This window comes from Phoenix dactylifera, chromosome 7 (assembly GCF_009389715.1).
Source record: "Phoenix dactylifera cultivar Barhee BC4 chromosome 7, palm_55x_up_171113_PBpolish2nd_filt_p, whole genome shotgun sequence".
NCBI classification, from domain to species: Eukaryota; Viridiplantae; Streptophyta; class Magnoliopsida; order Arecales; family Arecaceae; genus Phoenix; species Phoenix dactylifera.
This window is the reverse complement of record NC_052398.1, coordinates 3958240-3982326: the sequence shown is the minus strand read 5'-3', so window position 1 is coordinate 3982326 and position 24087 is coordinate 3958240. Positions and strand designations below refer to the sequence as shown.

General features: G+C 38.2%; 2 protein-coding genes across 2 annotated transcripts; one reads left to right on the top strand and one right to left on the bottom strand.

Annotated features, from left to right (window-relative positions):
* Positions 1–190: 190 nt before the first annotated feature.
* LOC103702322 (growth hormone-regulated TBC protein 1-like) lies at positions 191–5417 on the bottom strand. The gene is made up of 7 exons (XM_008784693.4): positions 4139–5417; positions 2802–2918; positions 2499–2677; positions 2316–2409; positions 1702–1779; positions 1409–1510; positions 191–589 (listed from the first exon to the last, which is right to left on the bottom strand). The coding sequence occupies exons 1-7, from the start codon at positions 4679–4681 to the stop codon at positions 455–457; spliced, it is 1248 nt and encodes a 415-aa protein (XP_008782915.1). The 5' UTR covers positions 4682–5417; the 3' UTR covers positions 191–454.
* A 5447-nt stretch (positions 5418–10864) lies between these two features.
* LOC103702323 (DNA topoisomerase 1 alpha-like) lies at positions 10865–23942 on the top strand. The gene is given in 17 exon segments (XM_008784694.4): positions 10865–11081; positions 14640–15714; positions 15717–15989; positions 16214–16408; positions 17498–17578; positions 19383–19442; positions 19649–19743; positions 19873–20029; positions 20183–20308; positions 21588–21668; positions 21758–21848; positions 21929–22083; positions 22620–22688; positions 22768–22857; positions 22957–23060; positions 23140–23308; positions 23595–23942. Coding segments are annotated over 16 exon segments (2850 nt in total). The 5' UTR covers positions 10865–11081; positions 14640–14679; the 3' UTR covers positions 23664–23942.
* The last annotated feature ends 145 nt before the right edge of the window (positions 23943–24087 follow it).

Sequence of the window (24087 nt, the reverse complement as noted above, 5' to 3'; positions counted from 1 at the left end):
AAGATTTGAACTCATTTTAGACATGGCATTCCGCAAAGAAGGGAAACGAGCCAAAGTGAATATGGAAGAGACGATTTAACACTAAACCTATTGAACAGTTACCAGGAAGCAAATGTTCCCAACTACGACAGAGACGATGCACCATGGCTGGTGGCTGCATTGATCATTTCTCTGTTTTTGACACTTAATCTCTCTGTTTAAACAAATAAATATAAAGGCTTGAAGCTACAACCTTGCGACTGTTCATTGCATTACGAAGAACGAACAGAATCCTTATACATGACCAAAGAAGACTTATAGGGCTGGTGAATAACCAAACCCCAGTTACATACATGACATTTTCAGATTGAGTTTTTAGCTCATAGAGATGCAAGCCTTACACCATCTCTCTAAAAGAGCACCAACCTTCTCAATGATTAGAGAACTATTCTGGCTTCGAACTCATCGAAACTGATTATTTTTCATCCATCTTCAAAGAATTCAGCCGTCTCAGTCTTTGGTCAAGCTCGGCCATAACTGCTGTTTCCTGCTTTTTTCTTTGCTTTGTTATTGTGTTCGTCGTCATAGAACCAATCTTATCAAAAGCAACCTGTCACAGACCAAAACGAGTTGCATTAGTTGAGGTTGGGATGACTAATCAAGGATAAGGAAATCTCCCTTGCAAAAATATTTTACTTGTGAACAGGAATTGAACATATCAATAATTTTTGATGAACGACAGTCATCATCCAGGTCTTTTCCCATCAAAATGGGCCTTGCTAAGAAGGCTCCGTGAAGGACTGAATAGATTCTTACAACCAAGTGTCAAATTGATATTGACCTCTACTGGTCGGCGCAGAATAGCTGGCCTAAGGCAGCGCATGCAAGAAAGAGGCCTAACAAGAAACCTAGGTGGCTTGCACAAGCCCTTCTTTATTAGCCCGTTAGACACAACACGTTTCTTAATTTCAACTTGCATTGATTGAATAGGTCTACCGTTACCAGTGGACCTATAATTGCTCAACTGACTTGAAACAGCATTATGCCACTAATGACCAGCCAGAAAGTAGAGGGTTGACACTTATCACAAGTTCACAACCATGTGTTATGAGAACCATATTATCGGGGCTCGCAATGAACCTCTCTGCAGTAAGTTAAACCAATTTTGCCTGTTTTGAACTGATATTCAGTACATAGTGTTGAAGCACTAGGACATTGGGTATCATAATCAATGTCGTTCAAGAGTTCGAAGTTCCGATACCAGAAGCTGGCTCGCTAAGTTAAAAGAATTGCCATTACTCACAAGATTATGGACTTAACCCTTCAACAGAAGTATCAAAGCTCTTCTACAGTTGAGTATCTATTTAATTGAAGAGATTTGTATTTTCAATTTTCTAAGGTAAAGAAATGTTTCAGAAAATCTTCTTACCCTCAGCAGCTCATCGGGGTCATATAGATGATGGGTGGTCGTTTGCAAAATATCAATCACATCACCAATTTGATGGGCATGTAGTAACTCCTCTTCCTTCATCTGCAGTTATCTCTTAAAGCTTAGAAAATGTGGCATAGGTGACTGTTACCATCATTTGTGTTTATGTTTTATAAAAATAGACTTGCAACAAATTCCACATTTTTTTGTTACTATGCAACACAAATCAATGAAACAAGAATATTTGTAATGGTGAAGTAAATAAAACCAATAGATCAGTTCCGACAGCATACCTTAAATATTGCCAGGGCTACATGAAACAGAACCTTTGCTCCCTCATTGAATAAAACATCCCAGACCCGCAGTGTTGTCTGGGAACAAATACCAAAATAACATAAGTTAATTCTCAAAGGAGATTAATCGAGAGAGTTTTAGGTAAAAGTATTAGATGTCACATCAACAGAATGATGACAAACTAAAGCACGATTAGATCTTGCATTATCCAAGTGGCATATACTAAATGAAGCCACTAATAAAAGGCCAGCCTCATGAAGCTCTGCAGTTTTGTCAAGCATAGTTGCTGCTAGGGAGAAAATAGTGAGGCAAAATAAGGTTAAAAGAAACTTGATCAGGTCATTTGAGCGTGAAACATGAGCTTTCTTTCCAAGTCAAATGGCTAAGAATGCAGTTCAACCCATATCAAGTTATATTTCAAAAGGTGGATTCATCATGTTCAAACATTAAGGTAACATTTCTCACTAGTAACAAATATACAGAGCCTATGTCGAAAAAATGGTCATGTCAAGGTACAAGACAATCCTTTATTCATATTATCTGGTTTTAGATTTTACCCCCCCCCCCCCCCCCACAAAAAAAAAAAAAGAAATTTGCAGTGGAGTCATCTAACCTCTGAAGGTAAGCTCTTGGAGAAGAGGCATAGGAACCACTCTGTGGCTACAAGAGAGACATCAAACTCCATGGCTTCGAGATGAGCAGCTATCCTGCATTTTTATAATTCTAGAAGTGAAAAAAAGAAATGTACGAGCATTGACAAGTTGTAGAGATTGATGTTAAAGAAGATGACATAAACCTGGGGCATTTTTTGGCTAGCAGGTCTTTGAACACCCTTTGTTCAACGTGGCAACCAGAAAGGTTATCAGTGTAGCAATCATTTACCAATACATTTTCCAGCAAGACAGCAAGCATCCAAAATGCATCTTCCTCTGTTTTCATTACTAGCAACAACAGTGCAGCTACATAATTTAAACCCTGTAAATTATTTAAAGTCAAAGCTTTTGCAAAGGGTCTGCAATTCAGTGTTTAAAAACAATGAAAAAATAATAACAACAATAACAACATCAACCCTAAGTGAGAAAGAACTAGATCGAGTTACCTGGCAATAACCAACATTGGAATCTCGAAAAGAATATGCAACAAGGACACGTCGAAGAGATGCCTGACCTTCTGGAGTGTCCAACCAAGGATGACATGGGAAAGTTCGCGGAAGATCCTGCATATATACCAGATGATACTGATGATGTAATCACCATGGCGCTGCTTTATTTTTTTAACTATTTACTGCATGCTACCAGACATGAATGTTCTTTATGAAATATATTTTATATAAGATTTTTATTGGCAAGCATCTTTCCCGCATCTTGCTTAAGATTGAAATTGTTGGCATAACCATGCAAAGAACTGCACAAGAAAGAATTCTTTTTAAAACACAGCTAAAATGATGAATAGGTTTAGCACCATATCCCTGATAGCCAAAAAAATGAAGATATATTTTGACAAGAATATGAAGGCTTGGGCCACCTTTAGTGACAATGTGATCTACTAGAGTTCAATTGACATCACCTCCCCGTTAGGCAGGAGACGAACTCACAATCGTTACATGTAAGAGGACATGATCGTTGATACTTGATATGTTAAGTTATATTGACATCATGCAGCAACTTAAGAGACACAAACCATTTGTGTTGCATTCAGGATCTTCTCCACACACCATAGGCATGTAAGTGAATTCTGGCATATTTCTATAAGCAAATAAATCACACAGCTTAATAATTCCACTTTAGTATCCATCAAGCAAAGAATGTACCAAATCTTTGTATTTCCACAAGCTAGGACTATGATGTGCATATGATTAATTATGACCATTTTTGACATAGATTGTGAGAATATCTTCGACTACTTTTGCTAATATATTCCCTTCTATTGCTGGCATATTGCACTTTAAAGCTCCATAAATTAGGATGGTTTTCTTTGGTTTCTTTGGTCTAGCAAGAAACTTATCTTTGAACCATTTTAAAATTCTGCACTTGTGGCATTAATTTCATTGATCTTGCAAATTTATTTTCCATGAGCTAATATCATGCAGGTTGCCAATTAACCCAAGGTCATGGGTATTTCTGTAGGTTTTGTGAGGGTTGTGTCTGTGGTGTGGTGGCTCCTAGAATGTCGATTAAGAAGAATTATCTTACCCTCACAACAGCACAGAGACAGACCAATCATCCTGCATCGTCGGTCAAGAGGAAAAAGGCTTCTTTATGATTCGAATTTTTACAAACATCATTTAATCCTCAGAAAAATCCATATAAAACGTCATCAAATTCCATTTTAAGTGCCAATTAAATAAGTCCTTCACGGGTACCCATAAGCAAGATCAAAATAATGGTATATATCGTATTAATTCACCTCAAGAATTCAATCAAACATATAACTTACATGATCGATTTGCCGTGTGGCAGGCGTGACCTTCCCTTCGGTAGCCCAGATGAGATCGTCATAGTAGCTCTCCGGCACCGTCGACCGCTTCTTTGCGGCACCGGAGACAGAGAGCCAGACCTTCGGCCTCAGCACCGGCGGTACCCCCTTCCTTATCAGCTTCTTTAATGTGATGGTGTCGGCGAGAATAGACAGCTTCAGCGATGCGACCGACATCCCCTCGCCGTTGGACGAGATCTGCGGCTGGAGGTACCAATTGGCTCCCTTGTTCGCCTCGAGGGCCCACCACACCCTGCCCTGCTGCCTCACCCTCTCCCTCACCTCATTCAGCATATTGACATCGTCGATGTTCCCCTCGACGGCGAATCCGTAGAGGTCCTCAAATTTGACGGTGATGGTGTTGGCCTTTCTTGCCACCGAGCTGACGGTGGAGGAGGCGGCGGCGGCGGCGGCAGGGGAGGTGGTTAAAGGCTTCCAATGGAGTATTCTTCTAGGGGGAAACTCGTTATTGGAGAGTTCTCTGCGGGCTTGGGGCCCAAACATTCTTAACTCTAATACTTCTATATGGCTCTTGAAAGGTTGTGGTTGTGATAGAAGAAACAATGATAATTATAACAACAGCAGCAAGATCACATTTTTGAACACATGAAGGATCTGTTCATCCAGAATCAACGGAATGGCTTTTGATACAAGGAGATTGGGGAAAGGTGGGATTTTTATGGATGGGAACGGACAAAGGTTCATAAGCATCACAAGCTGATGAAATGGTGGCAACAAGAGATCTTGGAGATGAGCTTGGAGGACGGGAAATGGTCAAGGTGCATTAGGTGTTGAATGGTTGCAGTTTGATGAGGGAGAGTTAAAAAATCAAGGAGGAGGGTTTTTGGAAAGAAGTCTTCTTTATATAACAGCCAAGGAGGAAACCAGGTAGCTTGAGATCAGAAGGTGCCCAATACTTGTCTTCCATGGAGATTGGAATAGAGGGGGAGAATGGCAGCAAAATACCCCTTTATGAGTCTCTTTTCAGGGCGTCACCTAGAACAACAGAGACAGCATTCCCCATTGATAAGACCAGGAACCAGGAAAAATGCCATTTTTCCCCAGTGGGAGCTGCCTTCCCGCGGTGGATCTTCTCAGGAAGGGGGCAAGGAGGGGATTTGCGATTCAGAGACGTTCGGTGACATAAGTGATGAGGGGGGCAAGATGGGTGCGATGGCTGGTGGCTGGAAATCGCACGAAGATCTTGGATTTGGAACATTCATTCTGCTGGATCGGATCGTTGGAGAGGAAAGGACAGGTAGACCCCCTTCCTTGTCCGGACATGCTTTTTTTGCTTTTTTTTTTTTCTGAAGGTCCGGATATGCTTGATTTGGATTTAGGGTTTGGTAGACTCCTATTCAAGTTGTAATTAGTCAACCGACCTTAGTCGTAAGAATTTAAGTGCAAACACGTGCCAAAGAGGTCAAACCGGGAGTCTTGATTAAAAGTGCAATGAGGTCCAATTTGATCAAATTGGATCCGAGCTTGGAATACAGGTTCATTGTCATGCCAAATATAACCGGGAGTAGTTTATAAAGTAAGCAAGAGTTCATGCTAGATAAAAATAAATCTGGTTGAATCAAGTTTGTTTCGAGTTGGGCTTAATATCACCTGTTTTAATTATTTGTAGGTATAGCCACTTGATGTATTCGAATGACTGTATTCACAACTTTTTCAATCTAAATCATGCTAAATATATGCTCCTATTTCAAGAAAATATTTTTATTCTAGTTTGATTAATTTATTTAGAATTTAATTAGTCGGAAAATCAAGTTTTGATCATAATTCTTAATCAATTTTATCATGCAAGTATCGATTTGAAAATCCTTACCAAAAGTTCATCCATACAAAAGATTTGTCGCAACCATTCTTCTAACACTTAACAAATCTTACTTAATCCGTCAAGTGCCATCCGATCGACACCCATGTTTTCTTTTGCCATGGCTGTCAAAGAAGCCATGCTAAGTATATCATATTTCATCAAACGGCGAGGATGCCATTGGCATTTCCTCATGTCATGTTATTATCTACTTCACGTTTGGGGGTATGGATGTACTCGAAGGAAAGGCCATGGGCATTCAAAAGGCGCATGCAATCATATGGCATCATGTGAACACGTACTGTGGAAAACAGCGACCCCTTCCCGTCCAAGCCAAGTCAAAAGATCGAGGACGGAGTCGCACGTGAGACTTCGCCAACTCTCACGTTTCCCACCGACAGGTAGCAGTTGAATAAAGAAATATATATGTATGCATGTATATTTTTATTTGGGCATACATATATATATTATAATGACAAATGCGTGACAAATAAATAAGGATGAATTATTGGCACAAAACACCTCCGATTTTACTCTTGTTGTTCCAAGAATCGGGACTGGTTGCACATATCAATGTTAAGAATATAGTTGTGCATTAAAAAAAAAGATTATATAGTTGTTCTTTTAACAATTAACGCCATCTTATTTGATGTTGAACAAAATGGTATAATTTATGACCGTGATTTAGAAAGCAACGTTGGTAAATTAATTTGATTATCTTTGACTGCAGATTTTTTTTTTGTTTTAACAAATGAGAACATGGAGTTTACCTACTTTATTGGAATCTGATAGGAGTTATATGCAAAAAAATTTAAAAAGTAAATATAAAGAAGGAGGTGGGGATCACGAAGGAAGTGGATGTGGCAAAATGCAGCCCACGAATGATTATTATTGAATACGGCCCATCTAGCAACCATCAATTGAATGAAAATTAAATGGAAAATAATTTTGATGTTGATTTGATCGACTCAAATTTAAGTTAATTTGGTATCCAATTAATGAGGTTGATGGTTGGGTCCATAGCAGTCTTTGATGCAAATAGACTTCGTTCAAGTCGAGTGTTCAAAATTTTTAATTAAACTAGCTCGACAATCTAGCAAAATAGTATATATTGGGATGATCTAACCGCTTATTTCCCTCCCTAGGTAAAGTTTGGAGCCTTGTGTAATTAAAGCAATTTTGACTGATGATGTTGGATCCAAGACTTTAGCCATGTTATTTTAGTTGTGTGCATCTATTTAGGTCGAGCTTTGTGATTTGCATCTATCCTCATAGATTGTAACATGACAAATGGAGTTGGTGTTAGCATGATGTTGGCTCAATAAAAATCAATTAGTCAGGAAAAAATCAGTTCAAGAGCATGGGTAGGGTTTAGCCACAAGAGCTCGGATCTGAGCCGGAAAGAGGCTACCTACTCCAAACTCACCAAGTGATAGCTCATGTATATAAATCTAATTAAATTTTACATCCAAACTTTGACTTGGTTGGATTTATTGAACAACCCAACTAACTTGGTGTAAACCCAGAAAACTGGGCCCGGTCCACTTGACTGGCCCAATCGCTATGGCCCAAAAGAAAGAAAAAAAATAACGCCCGTGCACCGCACGTGCGAGCTGGGAAGAGGCTCCTGATGGGAGCTTTCTTCTTCCCGTGCTCATCGGAAGGAATTCGACTCCGGCTCGGATTCCGATCGCGATTGAGACAATTAAGGACCCTTTTTGGTATCCCCATCCTCCCCGTCCTCCCTTTTCGGAGAGATAAGCTTGAACGGAGATCTTCGCCGGAGATTTCCTTGGTTTTTCTCTCCGAACGCTGGCGGCTATCGACGCCGTTGTCGCTGCCATTCGACGCCGGTAACCAAGCAAGGTCCTAGATAGCCTTGATCTATCTTCTCCTCCTTCTTCCTCACTTCTTAAAGCCTTGAATCCGGCCGACAATCGTCGGATTTTTTTGTGAAGAATCGGATGCTCTGTTTTTGTGATAACCGGTGCCTCCATCCCTTTTCCGGCGTCGCTGCCTCTTGATTCCAGATCTTGATCGACTGCCCCTGTCTCCAACCCACCCTTCTCGGCAAAGCAATGGCCGCCGATGAGCGGCCAACGGCCAAAAAAAAAGATTCCCCTATTCTATAAATCAATATATTAATTTTTTATTAATAATATATTTTATATAATTAATAAATATATTTTTGTGAAATATATCGGAGGTAATTTTGATATAATAAGTGAATGATCTTAGATCCCCTATAGAATATCAAACAGATTACAAATGGAAACCTAAAAATCTTTAATCACTACACCACATACCAACAATAATGATCTTAAATTATTAGATGACCCAAGATAAAGATTACCAGTGATCTAAGACCACATCGGAGATCCCACTTAAGTCACCAAATGCACCTGATGAAATATATGGTCCCATGGTCCTCCTGTCTTTTGGCAGAATCCACTTTGTTCAATTGGACACAGGAAAGCTATTCGGTTGTTAATCTCCACATACATCTTGATGCACTGATAGACTCTTTCTTTTAAATTAATTAAATGAGGTCTGCGTCGTTTTCACCAAAAGAGAAGAACAAAAAAATTTAGTTCAACAATGATAAGAGAAGCTATTGGATCCATACCTACTATGAATTATGGAAGATCATAGCCAGACGTGTTTCCCTCACCTCGATTTAATAGAACCAACGAGGCAAGTGAGTTCCTTGGATTATTTCAGTTAATAATTGAACTATGAGAACCCAGTGAATGATTTTTTCATGCATTTTCCCAAGCAAATGATTACTAAAGGCAATCTCCAAGAAAATTCCTCTTCTCGTCAATGTGGATAAGTATATTTGTGATGGAGATAAAAATTATCTATAGATTAAATCAAAATTGTCCATCTGTTATCACATGTACACATCGCACGTGCCCGATGCTAGCTTAGAATTACAATGCTCTTCCCTCTATTCCCCAATTTGATTCGATCGATTCATGGTTAGCCGGTTTAGCCAAACACGGAAGAAGCTAGGTCTAGATATCTCGGCGGAGTATGCATCATTGACCGAGTTCTTAAGAGTTGATGACGAACAAATCAACATAGGAATCCTTTTTGTCACACTTAGTTAATGACCCTTTGTTAATTTCATAAAGAGTTCTCTTCCATCCAATTAACTAGCAAACAAGGTGCTTCTTGACCTAAATTTTGTTTGTTGATGACCAGGCCTTAGGATCATATAAGGCATGTCATTCAAACAATGAAGAGCGCACCCTGTTCAGTGTTCAACAATGCAGGATAAGTAGAGCTTTAGATGAAAGTTCTTGCTTGGAAATAATTCAGCACCATTTATAAAAATTCAAAAACGAAGGACAGCACAACGTCGATATCACCCTAATTCATGAAATACCTATATTGGTTTGTCCTTTCCCATGCGATCATATCAAGATATAGATGAATGCGTTGCAGCAAAATCTGGCAGCATTTTATAATTTGATTGTTGGTGTCAGTCCAATGGGACGCCTAATTTATTGAATTCTTGATTTCTACTTCAAAGCCCATGTTGCCCAACCACATCATGATGCATAATTTCCATTTGTAAATGTATTTGATAGCCACCAAGGTAGTAACCCGGTGGTAAGGGGGTTTGGACTCCACCCGCAATGTTCGGGTTCGAAACACACGAGCGTCGATTAAATCAGGAGACTGCATGCCTACGCCCGAATGGCTCTGTATGGATATGCTTTCCTTTCATCAGTACTGAGGTGGCATTGTAGTGATGTACTCATACGTGAATGGCTCAATGAGGTTTTCTATAAATTGGGGAGGACAAGCGGAAATTTGCAATCCGCATCGAACATCCTCATTCATCAAGTCCAGGTAAAAGGAGATGCCCTTCCATTGGTCCATAGAGATGCAGCCATGCAGGGCGCGGAGAAAGGGCGGTATACTTTGAGCGGTGACCGCATGCCGGCCTCCCGGCTTTCCCCAATAAATGGACAAGGACGTTTCCGTAAAGAAGAAGAATTATAGGGACGTTTGGTTCAAATCCTTTAACGTTGGAGGGCATTCCTGTTATTTTAGAAATTCTTACATCAACCAAAACGTCCTACCATTATACTGATTAACATCCATGTCCTCCGTTCTTTTCTCAAACATAATCATGCTGTCGAGCCTGGTATTTATTCACTAAGGAAGAGATGTTAAAGATTAGAAAAAATCCAAATCAAAAGTTTGTAAAGAGTTTAATCGATTGATCATTGGAAAAACATAAAAAAAATAAAGGTATTGTTATTTTTTCTCCAATAGTCGGTGAATAAGATAACAAAGATAAATATTAATAATTATACTATTATCACTACAGATGATAAATATATAAATAAATTCTTTTCATGAGCAATCGTAAAAGCAAATTTAATAATCCTAGCATAATAGAATAATAACGATACCTATAAAGCTAATAATATTGTATGAATATTTAAAAAGTACAATAATTAAATAAGACAACTTATAAAATGTAAAACTGAGCACATTTAATTATACCTTAAAAATATATACTATCAATCACCATATTATGCACAACTCAATTTCTTAACATATATGGCAATTAAAGATCAATTTCTTAGCTGCGTCTACATATTAATAGTTCAATGACTCAAAAATTTTAATTATTTATCGTACAACACATAAAAAAAAGAAAATCAGAAAGCAGAGCCATGGTTTTGGATTTTTTTTAATGCAATTAATTGAGAATATCTTTATCTGCTAGAAAGTAAAAAAAAAAAAAGGGGGAAGGGCATTTTAGTCCAATAATAAAAAGTGACGTGTATAATTCAGCATAATAGGAGGGGTTTTATGCAAATTAAATCACCCGTTAGAAACGGAGCCTTTGGGCTTGGGGAGGAAAAGAGGGGCAGAGGAGGCAGCCAGCAGTAGGAGAGGAGAGAAGCAAACATGGCTCCGGGCAACCCTAATTCAGCTCCAAGAAGCCCTAATTTTCATCCCGCAGCTTGAATCGTTGCAAGAACCAGTTTGTGGATTCGCTGACCTCCTTCCACTTCGATCAATCTGTGCTGTTCAAGGGTTTGCAGAGGAAACAATCAGGTATTTTCTCCATACAAAAATCTAACGTTAGGGATATTTTTAGGCTTTTGTGTTATTGATTTGCGTAAAAATTGGTTCCCTGTGATGGGTTTCATAATCTCTTGCCATTATCTTGATGTTTATTGTTGTTCTATTGCTTTGGAATCGAGATTTTTTATAGTTCTTGACGTAGGTGGTTTCCTTTGTTTGCTCAATCCATATTTGTGCTGAACGATGAATTTTGTTGATATTGAAATGATCTTTTGGGATGGAATCAGTGATCGGCGAGGCATGACAGGTGCGTTGGCCATCTTCTTGACTGGGGTTGTCTTTAGGGTTTTTTTGGAATTTTAGGAAATCGGTTATTGGAGTTTTACGGCGGGAGTGCTGATGTTTAGGCTAGTTTCCACCATAGTCCTTTCATGTCTTCTGCTATCTTTTTGAGACTTGACAGGTTTTTCTTCTTTCCTTCTTTCCCCCCTTTTTGATTGGGAAAAAGAAAAAAAAGAGGACCCAGTAGAGTAAGGTAGTGGAAACATCTTGGTGTGCTACAGTACGCATTTGGTCATGATGATAACCAGCCAACCAGTTAGGCGGCATGTCTTTCATTAAGCATGCCATGGTCTTTTTTGTCCCCTTTCCATGAGGAAGTCACATGATCCCTTATGAGTAGTAATGCTATTGCCATCAGATATGGGGGTATAGAAGGATATGCACAGGCTTCTTATAACTTTATTACATATCACACTTGAACTTGAATGAAGTTGTGATGACCGAAGAAAGCTTGACCGTGGAGCGGAGAATGTCAGGGAAAAGATCAATAAAAGAAGCTCCTTATTATATGCCCGATGAACCAAATTGCTGTGTGATTATACTTTAGTATAAGGTAATCCTGTTGCTGAACAATTTCCATGTAGTTTATCTCCTTTAAGTCCGGTGGTTCTTTTGAAGGATGCATCATGAAAATGACTTCATCTTGACTGTTTATGTGGTGGAATAACCTGTGGACTCTTTCTCAACTTGTATGAAGACAAACTGATCGTTGAGGCATCTTTTATTGCTTTCTATTGCCTACAAATAGTTCACTTTGGTCGTGGGAAGGGAATGGTGCTGTTATTATGTTATCAGTAAGCTTTGGTACTAGTATCTTTCAATTAACCTTGTGCTTTATGCTGTGAGTCCAGCTGTAGAAAGTCATCATTAAGTCCTAAACTCAAGGGTTATAGCTAAGGAGCTTCCAGGAAAGCATAAATCATCCTATATAAGTCAGGAGTGCATGCCCTTTAGAGTGTTCAAGAAGTTTTAAAGATATATGGTTTGGGAGTCTAACAAGGAGTATTTGAGTCAACTACTATTGAGAGGCCATAAATTGGTGAATGCTCTTTTGGTGCATGTAAATATTTGATTTGAAGATGATGCTAATCTTTAGAACTTATTCACTATGGACATTGAATATAATACTAGTTTGAGTATTTGTGATCTGTAAGTAGTAATTAAGATCATGTTAGCATAAGTAAGTTTGTTGAACTGGTAACTGTATCGGTCGGTGATTGGTTCTGTATGGTTCTGGTACATATTGTACCGACTTGATGCACATAAAACCGGGGGAGGGAGAGAGGGAGAGAGAGATCAGCTCGCTTGGCCCATGGAAGATGCATCCCTTGAATCCAAGGGCCCGATCCCTCGATCCAACTTAGAAAGATCCTCGAATCCAAGCTTCTTGATCTCAAATCTGATGGCTTGGTTGTCTTTTAGTGCAAATCATCATCGAATGGGAGATGGGGAGATTCAGGGACTTCGGATCCATGACCTTCTAGAATGAGCAATTGGTGAGGGACGCTTGTTGGAACTAGGAGAAGGGGAGGGAGAGGGGATGGATAGGAGATCAGCTTGCTTGGGCCATGGACGATGCTTCCCTCAAGAGAGCTGCGAGATCCTCGAACCAAGCTCCCGATCCTTTGATCCGACCTAGAAAGATCCTCGAATTCAAGCTTCTTGATCTCATGTTTGATGGCTTGATTGCTTTTAGTGTAGAACATCATCGGTTGGGAAATCGGGATGTCGAGAGGATGTAGATCCTGGAAAAGTGGAGCATCATTGTTAATGAGGCCCAGTCTCGAGGTGCCTGGGGTTCTAGAGTGGCGAAGGTTGCTGTGAGAGTGCCAACGATGGCGGTAGTTGGAGCACTGAAGGAGAAGAGGATGACAAAGCGAGAGAGGAGAGTGATGAGGACATGAGCTGGAAGCTTTGAGAGAGGGCGAAGTTGAGTCTGGAGCTTTGAGAGGGAGCAAGGAATAGAGCGAGCCATTGAAGAGATGAATCAGAGATGAGCCGAATTAGACCAACAAATAAACCACCCCGAACTAAAGGGTCGTCTTGTCTCGGTAACTGATTGGTCGGTAATGCCCCGAACTAGGCGGTTTGGGATGCTTGGCTGTCCTTGAACATAAGTGTTCGAGGTTGATTTAGAGAGCCCTTGTTAGGCTGCATTTCCAAGTAACTGTTTTTGTAGTCAATAAATTTCTTTCGGATTTGCTCTGGTGGCTTTGCATGTGCTGCGAGTAACGTCCTTCAGTTAAACTTTTAACATGATGAATACAAGACTAATGACATTGATTTGCAGCGCGCTCAACTATTTCTTGTGAATTTTGTTTTTTCCTTGGATCATGTAGTTTTGTCTTTAAGATTCACCTTGAGAACTCAAAATTGCATAAGAGTAAGATGAGTTAAACTGGTATTATATCAACTGGAAGTTTACTGTTGGAAGCTTAACGTCTGGTTTCAATACTCAACTCATTGAAAAGCATTATTTTAAGAAAACGTAACTCATCAATTTAATTACTGAGTAGATAATATCTGTATCTTTATTTGTAAATCATCTCTTAGGTGGTTGGACGCGTGATTTGATATTAAGAAATAGGGTATGACTTCTTGGTTAAACCCTCTGTTTCAGCAGAACTCAAGAATAACATGCATCATTTTTTTGGCTTTCCTTTACTTTTGACAGTACATTACCTTTTCAAAGAGATAGTAATCATTGAATTAAAAACTGAATATTTAGATCTGTGGTTAACTGAATCTGGGTCCTAAATAATTGGCCATATGCAGGTCTGAATAGGGAGACTTATCAATTAAAATTTCAAACATGCCTCCATCTTGAAACAATCACAGTCTTTTTTTGTTTCCTTTACTTTTGACAGTACATTACCGTTTCAAAAAGATAGTAATCATTGAATTAAATACTGAATATCTAGAGTTATAATTAACTGAATCTGTCCTAAGTAATTGGGTACATGTAGTCTGAATAGGGAATACTATGCTGACTTCCATTAAATTCCAAACTTGTGTCCTTGAAACAATCATGGTCTTGACTCCACATCAAGATATTAAAATTCAAGAATTTTGTAGTAACTTGACACACTTGTGTGTGTCAGGGCAGTTTCAGGCTACTAGATCAGCATTTAAAATCAATTCCTTGTACCATATATATATTTTTTATGTTGCATCAAGTTAATACCTAATAACTTATATTTTACATTCATATGCTTAACCCTTTCGCAAATTTATTGAAATTTGCAGGTGGAAACTAGGACACCTTTGCAGAAGATAAAGTGAAATAATGGCTGTTCATAGTTGCATCAAACAAGTTATCTATGATGATGGTGATGATGATGATGGGCCTGCAGTTTTTAAAAGATCAAACTCTGCATCCAAGCAAAAACAGTTAAATTCTGCTTCGAAGAAATCAACATCTCAAAGATGTGATAGTTCTTTGGGAAAGCTTAGATCTGAGAAAAGTGTTACGAATTATGGGAATTCCAATTTTCAGAAGAATAAGATAACTTCTACTGTGAAGGCAGCAAGCGAGAAGTCTGAGTCTATGGTTGCAGGCTCAAATTCTAGGATTGCCGATCAGTCAAAACATTTTGCAGAACATAAACTGGCAAGTAATAGTAAGGAAACAGCGCATCTGGATAATATTTGTGCTGATGCTGAAAGCTCAGATGATTCAGATGATGACAAACCATTAAGCCATAGGCTTAATGCAGCTTCTATGGTATTTCATAGGAACAATTCGATGCATGCGGATTCTTCTGAACATAAATTGGCAACTAGCAGTAAGGATAAGATGGATTTGGATAAGCCATGTAATAAAAGTGAGGACTCCGATGATTCTGATGATGATAAGCCATTAAGCTCCAAATTTTCTTCATCAGTGGTTGTTGAGAAAAGCAGCTCCTCGCATGCCAAGAAAGTGTTTGAGTCCCCCAGGCATACTTCACTATCATCACAAAAGTTAAAAGAAAGGACCAAGGAAGATTCTGATGATTCAGAAGATGATGAACCATTGCTCTCCAGGTTTCAACCAAAATCCGCTGGTGGTGCATCTACAAAAATTTCTGATGATGATGAGAAGCCTTTGGCTTCTAAAGTTAAGCCTAATGGTTCTGTCAAGAAGGGAACAAGTAATGAGTTAAGGTTTTCAAAGGGTGCAAACAAGCGTCCTCTTGGTGATACCAATAATCGTATAGATTCTTCAATTAAAAAGGCAAAAGTCTCAGATTCCTCTTACCATGCAAAAGTTAAACAAGAAGTTGTAGAGAAAAAACCAGGTACAGATGATAATGACCACATACCAATTGCACAAAGAATAAAAAATCAGGGTCATCAGACAACAAATCATCCACTAATAAAGTGATGAAGAAGATCACTTGTTCGCCATTCAAGAAGGATAGCAAGAAAATGAAGAAAGCAATGAAGAATTCGAAATTCTCAAAGTCCCTGAAGGTGCCTCCTGGATCTGGTGGGGGCCAGAAATGGACTACTTTGGAGCACAATGGTGTCATTTTTCCTCCACCTTACAAGCCTCATGGGGTCAGAATGCTCTACAACGGACAGCCAGTTGATTTGACTCCTGAACAAGAGGAGGTGAGTTTTTATGGATGTTTATATTGCCTTGCTTGATCAGACACTCTTTATCTTCGATTTTCTTTCAAGTCTTGCTGCATGCTGCAGTTGCTCTGAATTCGCTGTTCTTGTTTCTTTTATAAGAATAGCAGCCGTTTAGTAACTACCTGTCAAATTACATTGAGTTATATTCAGTTAAGATTTGCATTGTTCCTTTGTTTTGTTCTGAAACTCTTAGATTGCAGGTTGCGACAATGTTTGCAGTTATGAAGGACACAGATTATGCCACCAAGCCTAAATTTATTGAGAACTTTTGGAATGACTGGAAACAAATACTGGGTAAAAATCATGTCATTAAAAAATTTGAGCTCTGTGATTTTACCCCGATCTATGAATGGCATCAGAGACAAAAGGAGAAGAACAAACAGATGAGTGCTGAGGTAAGTCCTGCTGTCTCTACCACAAAATCTGAGCAGCTTAAAAATTTGATTATGCTGATGTACTTTGATAATTGATATTTTGCCAAATTGGACTTTATATAATCTATGCCAGTAAAAATGAGTTTTATGCTTGTTCTTTTTACACTTGCAAAAGATCTTCTACGTCTATCAGTACTGCAGGAGTAATATGCATTTCTTTGTCTTCAAGTTTGCAAGTGTTGCAATTCAATCTTATTTTGTTGCCAAAGATACGAGTGTTGCAATTCATTCGAGTTATGCCAACCAACTGCAAGAGGGGTACTTTTTCAAGAGTTTTCTATGCAAAATAATTCCAGCCATGTTATGCCGTACCGGCCCAAACCGGACAGTATGGAGCATACTGTACCGTATTGGTTCAGTACTGGTACCTGGCATGGGTGGCATACCGACATTTGGTATGCCAAAAAAATTTCATACCGTATTGTTCCAACACTGTGCTAGTGTGGCATCGGTATGGGGTCCGGTTCCAAGACATCGAACCTTGATTCCAACCTATTGAATCTATAGATTCTATCTGTGATGCCATCTAGTCAACTTGGTGCAATAGAGATCAGCTCCAAGTTCTGCAAAACTAAGGCCCATATTGCTTTTGCTGAAGCATAGCCCTTGTCAAGTTGGCACTAATTTCCAATCTTTTCTAGAGTACATGAAAAAGCGTAGGTTGTCCACCCTATAAGATTTGATTGATCTGATGTAGAATTGCTTAATACCACAAGAATAATAATCCGTTTTCTTGTCATTTTCATCGATGCAATTTAGCATTATTTATGAATTTCAGACATGATTGATCGGTGCTATTAAGAATGCTTGGTTGCCTTATTTAGCAGTCATACTTCCATAGAAAAAAACTTATCAGTTGATGCTTCATATAATGTATTCAGTTGTTTGTTTGTATGTCCTAGATATAATTGAACATTACTGATATCAAAATTGAAGAAAGTGTATTTCCCTTAAATCTTGCATTCTGAAGCAATAACTAGCGAAAATATAATTACTAGCGAAAATATAAGTCAGTTTGTGTTCCTGACTTAAGCTTTGTTCCTTATATAGGAGAAGAAGGCCTTAAAAGAAGACAAATTGAAGCAAGAGGAGAAATACATGTGGGCTGTTGTTGATGGTGTTAAAGAGAAGGTAACTTCTGACTTGTGTTTAAGTAACAAGTTCTTATCAATATCGTTTTGGTTTTTCTATGCCAATAGCTTAAGTCACTCTTACATGGTAATGACCTGGAAGGTTGTTAAAACACATTTTCATTAGCATCTGGGTAGATGATAGTTTCTATGTTCTATCTGTTTCCATTTTTATTAAGTTAGATTTTAGATGAAATACTTAGTTACTTGAAGGCTTGATACTTGGTTTTAGATATTGCATATATATACTTTGCAGCAACACTTCCCGACATATATGTGTTTATGCATTTAGTTGTGTCATCATTAGTCTCTAAGGAGGTACCACTACGGGCACTCCTACCAGCAGTCATGTAATTTTAGAAATTATAATCGTGTCATATCAGAGCTCACAAAATTTTGAATATAGCGTGTCTCTTATGTCTTCCTTGAAGCGGAATGAATGACTGATTTGCTGCATGAATAGTTAGATTCTTTAATTTGAGGGAAGAACATATACAGGGAAACCTTTTTTATTTCCTGAAGCATGGGTTGGAATTTCTTGTATTAAAAGTCGATGTCTTCCAGCCAAAATGCTGATATATTATAGTTGAACAATATGATTAAACTTGTAAAAATCAATGATATAAACAACTTTCTGAAAAAGTGGCATCCAATCTCGACATTCTCTGTCTCACTCAACTTTGCAAATTGCTGTCTGTGGAGTCAATGATCCTCCTATATTTTGTTGGCATGTAATGTTACTGTTGCAAGGTTACTGATATTTCATCAAATCCGAAGCTGATTGAACAATCCTAGCATTCTATGACATTGTCTTGCAGCCCTGTTAATATGCTAACTGTTGATTGCAGATAATTCTGTGTTGAACACTGATAATACTAGACTATGCATTTATTCTGAGGATATCTGGTACCTTTTGGTTTCCTGACATAAATTTTTCTTGGTGCCTTCCCTTTTTTTTGTACATTTCTTTTCTATTTAGCTTATCCTTTATATATTAAAAAATTATGCACTGCTTTCACCAAAAAAAAATAAATATACACTGCATCATTTCGAGTTACAGGAGCCAAACATTTAGACCCACATATGCATTTGCATGTGCTGGGAGGGATATAAACCTGGTTTTTCCTGATCATTGGTAGGGATTTATCTTTTCTGCTGATACTGTTGGCTTCTGTTTGCATTCCTATAATGCATTAACTCATACAAGATGCAAGATGACTGATGTCCCCTGGATCAACATCTGAAGTAGCTTTCCTCCAAGGGAGGGAGGGATGTCACTCTTTGGTTCCTGTTGATATATGAAAAATCATCTAGTGACATTCAGGATTCCTCTGGATGTCTTGTATTTGCTCAAAACGATTTATAAGCTATGTTATTTATGTTGTAAATTGATATTCTTTTGTAAGATAGTGTCTATCAAGGACTCAAGTCCTGGCGGGATGTTCCGTGGGACACCAGCATGGGGTACTATCCCAAAGTGTCAGGACAAGATGCCCCGCCATTGTCCCAGCATCTCGATCGGCACGTTTTGGGACATCTCCTGTCTCAAGTGTCGGAACGGGGCTGGACGGCGGCATGTCCCATTCCATGAGAAAACCAGGACAAACTTGTACCGTGGGATTTAAAACCTCAGTATCTATGCTATTTCAAAGTAGTGATGCTTGATAGTGCATTTTAAGTGAGGACCTGATTTAGTATTATATCTCATTTGTGGCCGTTACAACTGTTGAAGTTCTGTGGCATCAATAGCCTTTCTCTTTTCCTAATGTCTTATTCTGTGAATTTGACCATGACATCCATTTCAGGTTGGGAATTTCAGAGTTGAACCACCAGGATTGTTCCGAGGCCGTGGAGAGCATCCGAAGGTTCTATACCAACATAATTCATGGAAACAGTAGTTAGGAGTTAGAACATGTTAAGCTCAATCCACTGTGGTCTGAATAGAATTTTCAATTACTTTGTTTTCTGTCTTCTCCTCCTCCTTCTCCTTGCTACTATCGTTATCATTATTGTTATTATTTTTATATCTTGCACGGCTTTGTTAAATAGTATGTGTTAATTATGATGCCAGATGGGAAAGCTGAAAAAACGCATTCGGCCAAGTGACATTACGATCAATATTGGTAAAGGTGCACCAATTCCAGAATGTCCGATACCTGGTGAAAGGTGACATAAAAATGGATAACGAGATGGCATGAGACTGGAAAAATCTTATTGTTAAAGCTTATGCTAAATGGCTATGAATTAGCAAAAAGTGGCCTTGGAGATGTTTAACCATGTGAAGTACTTTTGCAGGTGGAAAGAAGTAAAACATGATAATACTGTTACATGGCTAGCATTTTGGAATGATCCAATAAATCTGAAAGAGTTTAAATATGTATTTTTGGCGGCAAGCAGCTCATTGAAGGGGCAAAGTGACAAGGAAAAATATGAGAAAGCCAGACTGTTGAAAGTAAGCTATTAAATTGTAGGCTCTTGTCAGTGCTTTTGGATCACATGCATTACACACAAGTTTTGGTGATTGACAGTGTTCTTTAGCAATCTTCCCCATGTGTTGTTGTTCTTTGGTACTTATTTTGTGTGCCATGTGTAACTTTTTGTGCAGGATTACATTCATAATATTCGTGCAAATTATACAAGGGATTTTACTAGTAAAGATGCTGCAAAACGGCAAATAGCAGTGGCCACATACCTTATTGATAAGCTAGCACTTAGGGCAGGCAATGAAAAGGTAACAGCATGTAGTTCTGAGTTTTTTGCTTCTGCTTCCTCATTTCTTTGGTTTGCTTTTTCTAGCAGTTTGTCATACTTGGGAGAAGCTATTGTACTCTTATTTGTTCAACTTTTCCCTATGATTTTATTGTCACTTCCTTCCACGCTGTGGTGTCTGACACCAAACTGACACCCCTATCCACTCCTGCATTTTTCTCAATGATAATAGCCTGCTAGAGTCAATTGTCCCATCTGTGAAACATTAGCAATATGTACTTCCCTTGTGGATGCTTGTTCTCGTTTGCTAACAAAATTGTAAATCTGTATATGGGTGAGCATTTTTCCTATGTGGCATGACACCTTGAGTTGAACTTTGAACTGCAGCAAAGCTTGCTAGCTTGGTTGCCTTCTTACATGAATACATGTATCTGATTTATATATGTATGTCTTGTCACCATTTTACGGTTTAAAGTTCTTACTATATGTCGTGCTTTGCATATACATGTGAATGGAGATGTTTGTGTCCAGTCAATCACATCACAGTTTTATCCAGTGAACTCTAATTTAATCATGATTCACCATAAAGTTACACACATATATTTACCATATGTTTTAGTTATTTGAAATATACCCTATTTCCTATTCACAATAAGTGGAGTTTAGAATTTTTAATAAGCTTAATTCTTTTATGGCACTCATTCTCACATTATATTATAATAAATGAAGTTTCAAGTTACTGGGCGATGTTTATGATCTCTTCTGTCCATCGTGTTCCCTGAAGTTTCTGTTTTAAAAAAGTGGTTTTCTGAAATGTATGGAAACTCTTAGTGATAGCAGATCTTTTCTCGATTGCACCCAGCAGTTGCACAGAATTTTTAAATGTTCAAGCCTTAAGTTATTTTTTCTATCTTTTCTGTTTTTGCTTCTGTTAACCTGCAGTTGACATTGTGCTAGTTCTTCGTGGTTTGTCTATACATAATCTGGCAGTCCTGGGCACTGCTGATAGTCTGCTGAAATCTGTTTTTTATGGACCACCAGCATCCATATAGAGTACCTACTCATTTTTTTAGGTTCATTTTTAAGAAAGTTAATTAAGTGCGCTTCACAGTTTTTCTGGCGTTCTCAAGACACTTTGGGCTATGTTTTCATCGATCTTCCTTGATATTCATTACTTTTCACTGTCCTGACAATTGTTGGTGTACTTAATGTAACATATATCGTCCAGCAGAAGCAATTTAGTGCAGTTGCATCGTATGTTAACAAGTTACCTGAATATCTGTCTCTTACATCTTATGCAGGATGATGATGAGGCTGATACTGTAGGTTGCTGCACTTTGAAAGTGGAGAACGTTGTTTTGGTCCCTCCAAATAAGTTGCAGGTAGGTGATGTTTTCAAAAGATTTTCAGCTTTGGTGCATTCATTCTTTGCTCAGATGATTTGATGTTTTTGTTTTTGGGTTTCATCCAGTTCGACTTCCTTGGTAAAGATTCTATCAGATATTTCAATACTGTGGAGGTTGAGCCACCTGTCTATAAAGCTATTGGAGAATTCCGGACTGGTGATTGCAATATATGTTTAATTTGTCCTTTGTTATTAACCCGAATGTTCAGTTGCTAATTTTTGCTTGCAATTCATTAGCAAGAAAAAGTCATGGTAGTAAGAAAAGTGGTGGAGATGATCTCTTTGACTTGCTGGATACGAGCAAGCTTAATGCTCATCTGAAGGAACTCATGCCTGGTCTTACTGCGAAAGTTTTTCGTACATACAATGCTTCTATTACTTTGGATGACATTGTGAGTATTAACTCACTGATTTCCCCCCTATTCTGTGTATATATGAATATTTTGTTTTATACTTTTGAAGTTTTTGCTTGATGAGCCTGAGTCATCACTTGTATAAGCACCACTGTCTTCAGAAAGCTTTCAATTAGCAAATTATTTTATGCGTATTGGTGAATCTAGAAAGTATGCTTTGTGGAAAGTTTTTTTTTCCCCTGAATAAAACATTGCAAAGGGGTATTAAGAGATGCAGTAACCAAATCTTGAAGTTTTCCTATCTGGTTGAAAAATCTTTTTTTTATTAATACACAAGCTTTCATCTTTATCAAAAATTAAAGTATGTATATGGTTAAACTTTATCAGATTGAAGGCTATAGCCTAGTATTTAAATGGTATGGGCTGTATACATTTAGATTAAATTATTCTCTTCATTTATATGGATGATTTTTTCCCTCACAAATTCATTATCATTACCCAAATTTTACAATGCTATGACGGACAAACAGCTAATAAAACACTTTGTCTGATTTGATTCTGGTATTTGGTGACAGTTGAATAGGGAAACCAAGGATGGTACTCTTCCAGAAAAAATTGCTGTTTATCAGCATGCAAACAAAGAGGTGATGATTGTACTTAGTTTGTTCAATGAAAATGTTAAACATGAATCCTCTATCATTGATAGATTCCTCCGCAAAACAGGTTGCAATCATATGTAATCATCAACGCAGTGTCTCCAAGTCTCATGATGCCCAGATGTCAAGACTGAATGGAAAGATAGCAGACATAAAGGTAATATGCTGTTTAATGCACAATCCTCTTTCCTTTCCTATTTATCTTGTGTGTTTTTTACTAAAATATCCTTCATGCTTCGTGATATGATGCTTGCAGGCCCAAAGAGAGGAGCTGAAGGTGGATTTGAGTAGAGCAAGGAAAGGAAAGCCCCCACTTAAAGATGGAGAAGGGAAGCCAAAGAGGATCATGTCCCCTCAAGTGTAACGAACTCAGAATGAATCTTAAGGTTTTGAAATTTCCACAAAATTACCATGCCATCTCATTTAAATTAACTTGCAGGTTAGAGAAGAAGGTTGCTCAGATTGATGCAAAGATAGAGAAAATGGAATTGGACAAAAAAATAAAAGAAGATTTGAAGACAGTGGCTTTGGGTACATCAAAGATAAACTACCTTGATCCTAGGATATCGGTTGCATGGTGCAAGCGCCATGAAGTTCCGATTGAGAAGGTAAAACACTCCTAGACTGACTGATTAATGATAACTCTTTAATGACAATGTGAAGCACGTTCTTCATTGTTTAATTGCATGCTACCTTTTATTTTATTCAATTTCTTGGGATTATTTGTTTGCATTTTTTTAAAAAAGGTCAGTAAGATTTTCCTTCTTATTGCGTGTCCAATTAGTATATTGTTTACCCCTTCTCTGTTTCTTCTACTTTGTTTTTTTCGCCCCTGTAACGATTTCCGTTGAACATTTGCTGATGGTTTTTGCCAATTCTCTGTTTTCCTGTTAGATATTTAACAAGTCACTACTTGCCAAATTTGCTTGGGCAATGGATGTCGACCCCACCTTCAGATTCTAATGAATCAGCCATTGGCGGGCTTCAATTTTCTTGCACTAAGGGGAAGAAATTCCTGCTGGCAGCTGTATTAAATTAATTCTATTCAGAGGGGGAAAATACAATGGTGTAAGATTGTGTTTTCCATGCCCATGGCATCCAAGAAGCCTCAGGCATTATTACTTGTAGAACTGCCATCAAATGTATTATGATTCAAATTAGTTGAGAAATTGAGTTTGTCATTGGACATTCATTTCTTAAACACATTAGAACACGATAATCATCTTAATGTTGCTTTAAGAATTTGTCATTCTCTGCATTTCAAATTGATTTGCAGTTGTGAGTTTTAGGCTATTTAGCACGATATCTAAAGCAAATGCAACGACAGAAGGGATTTGGCACAATTCTCATCTAACAATTTGAAACATGATGACGGATAAGGCCTAAT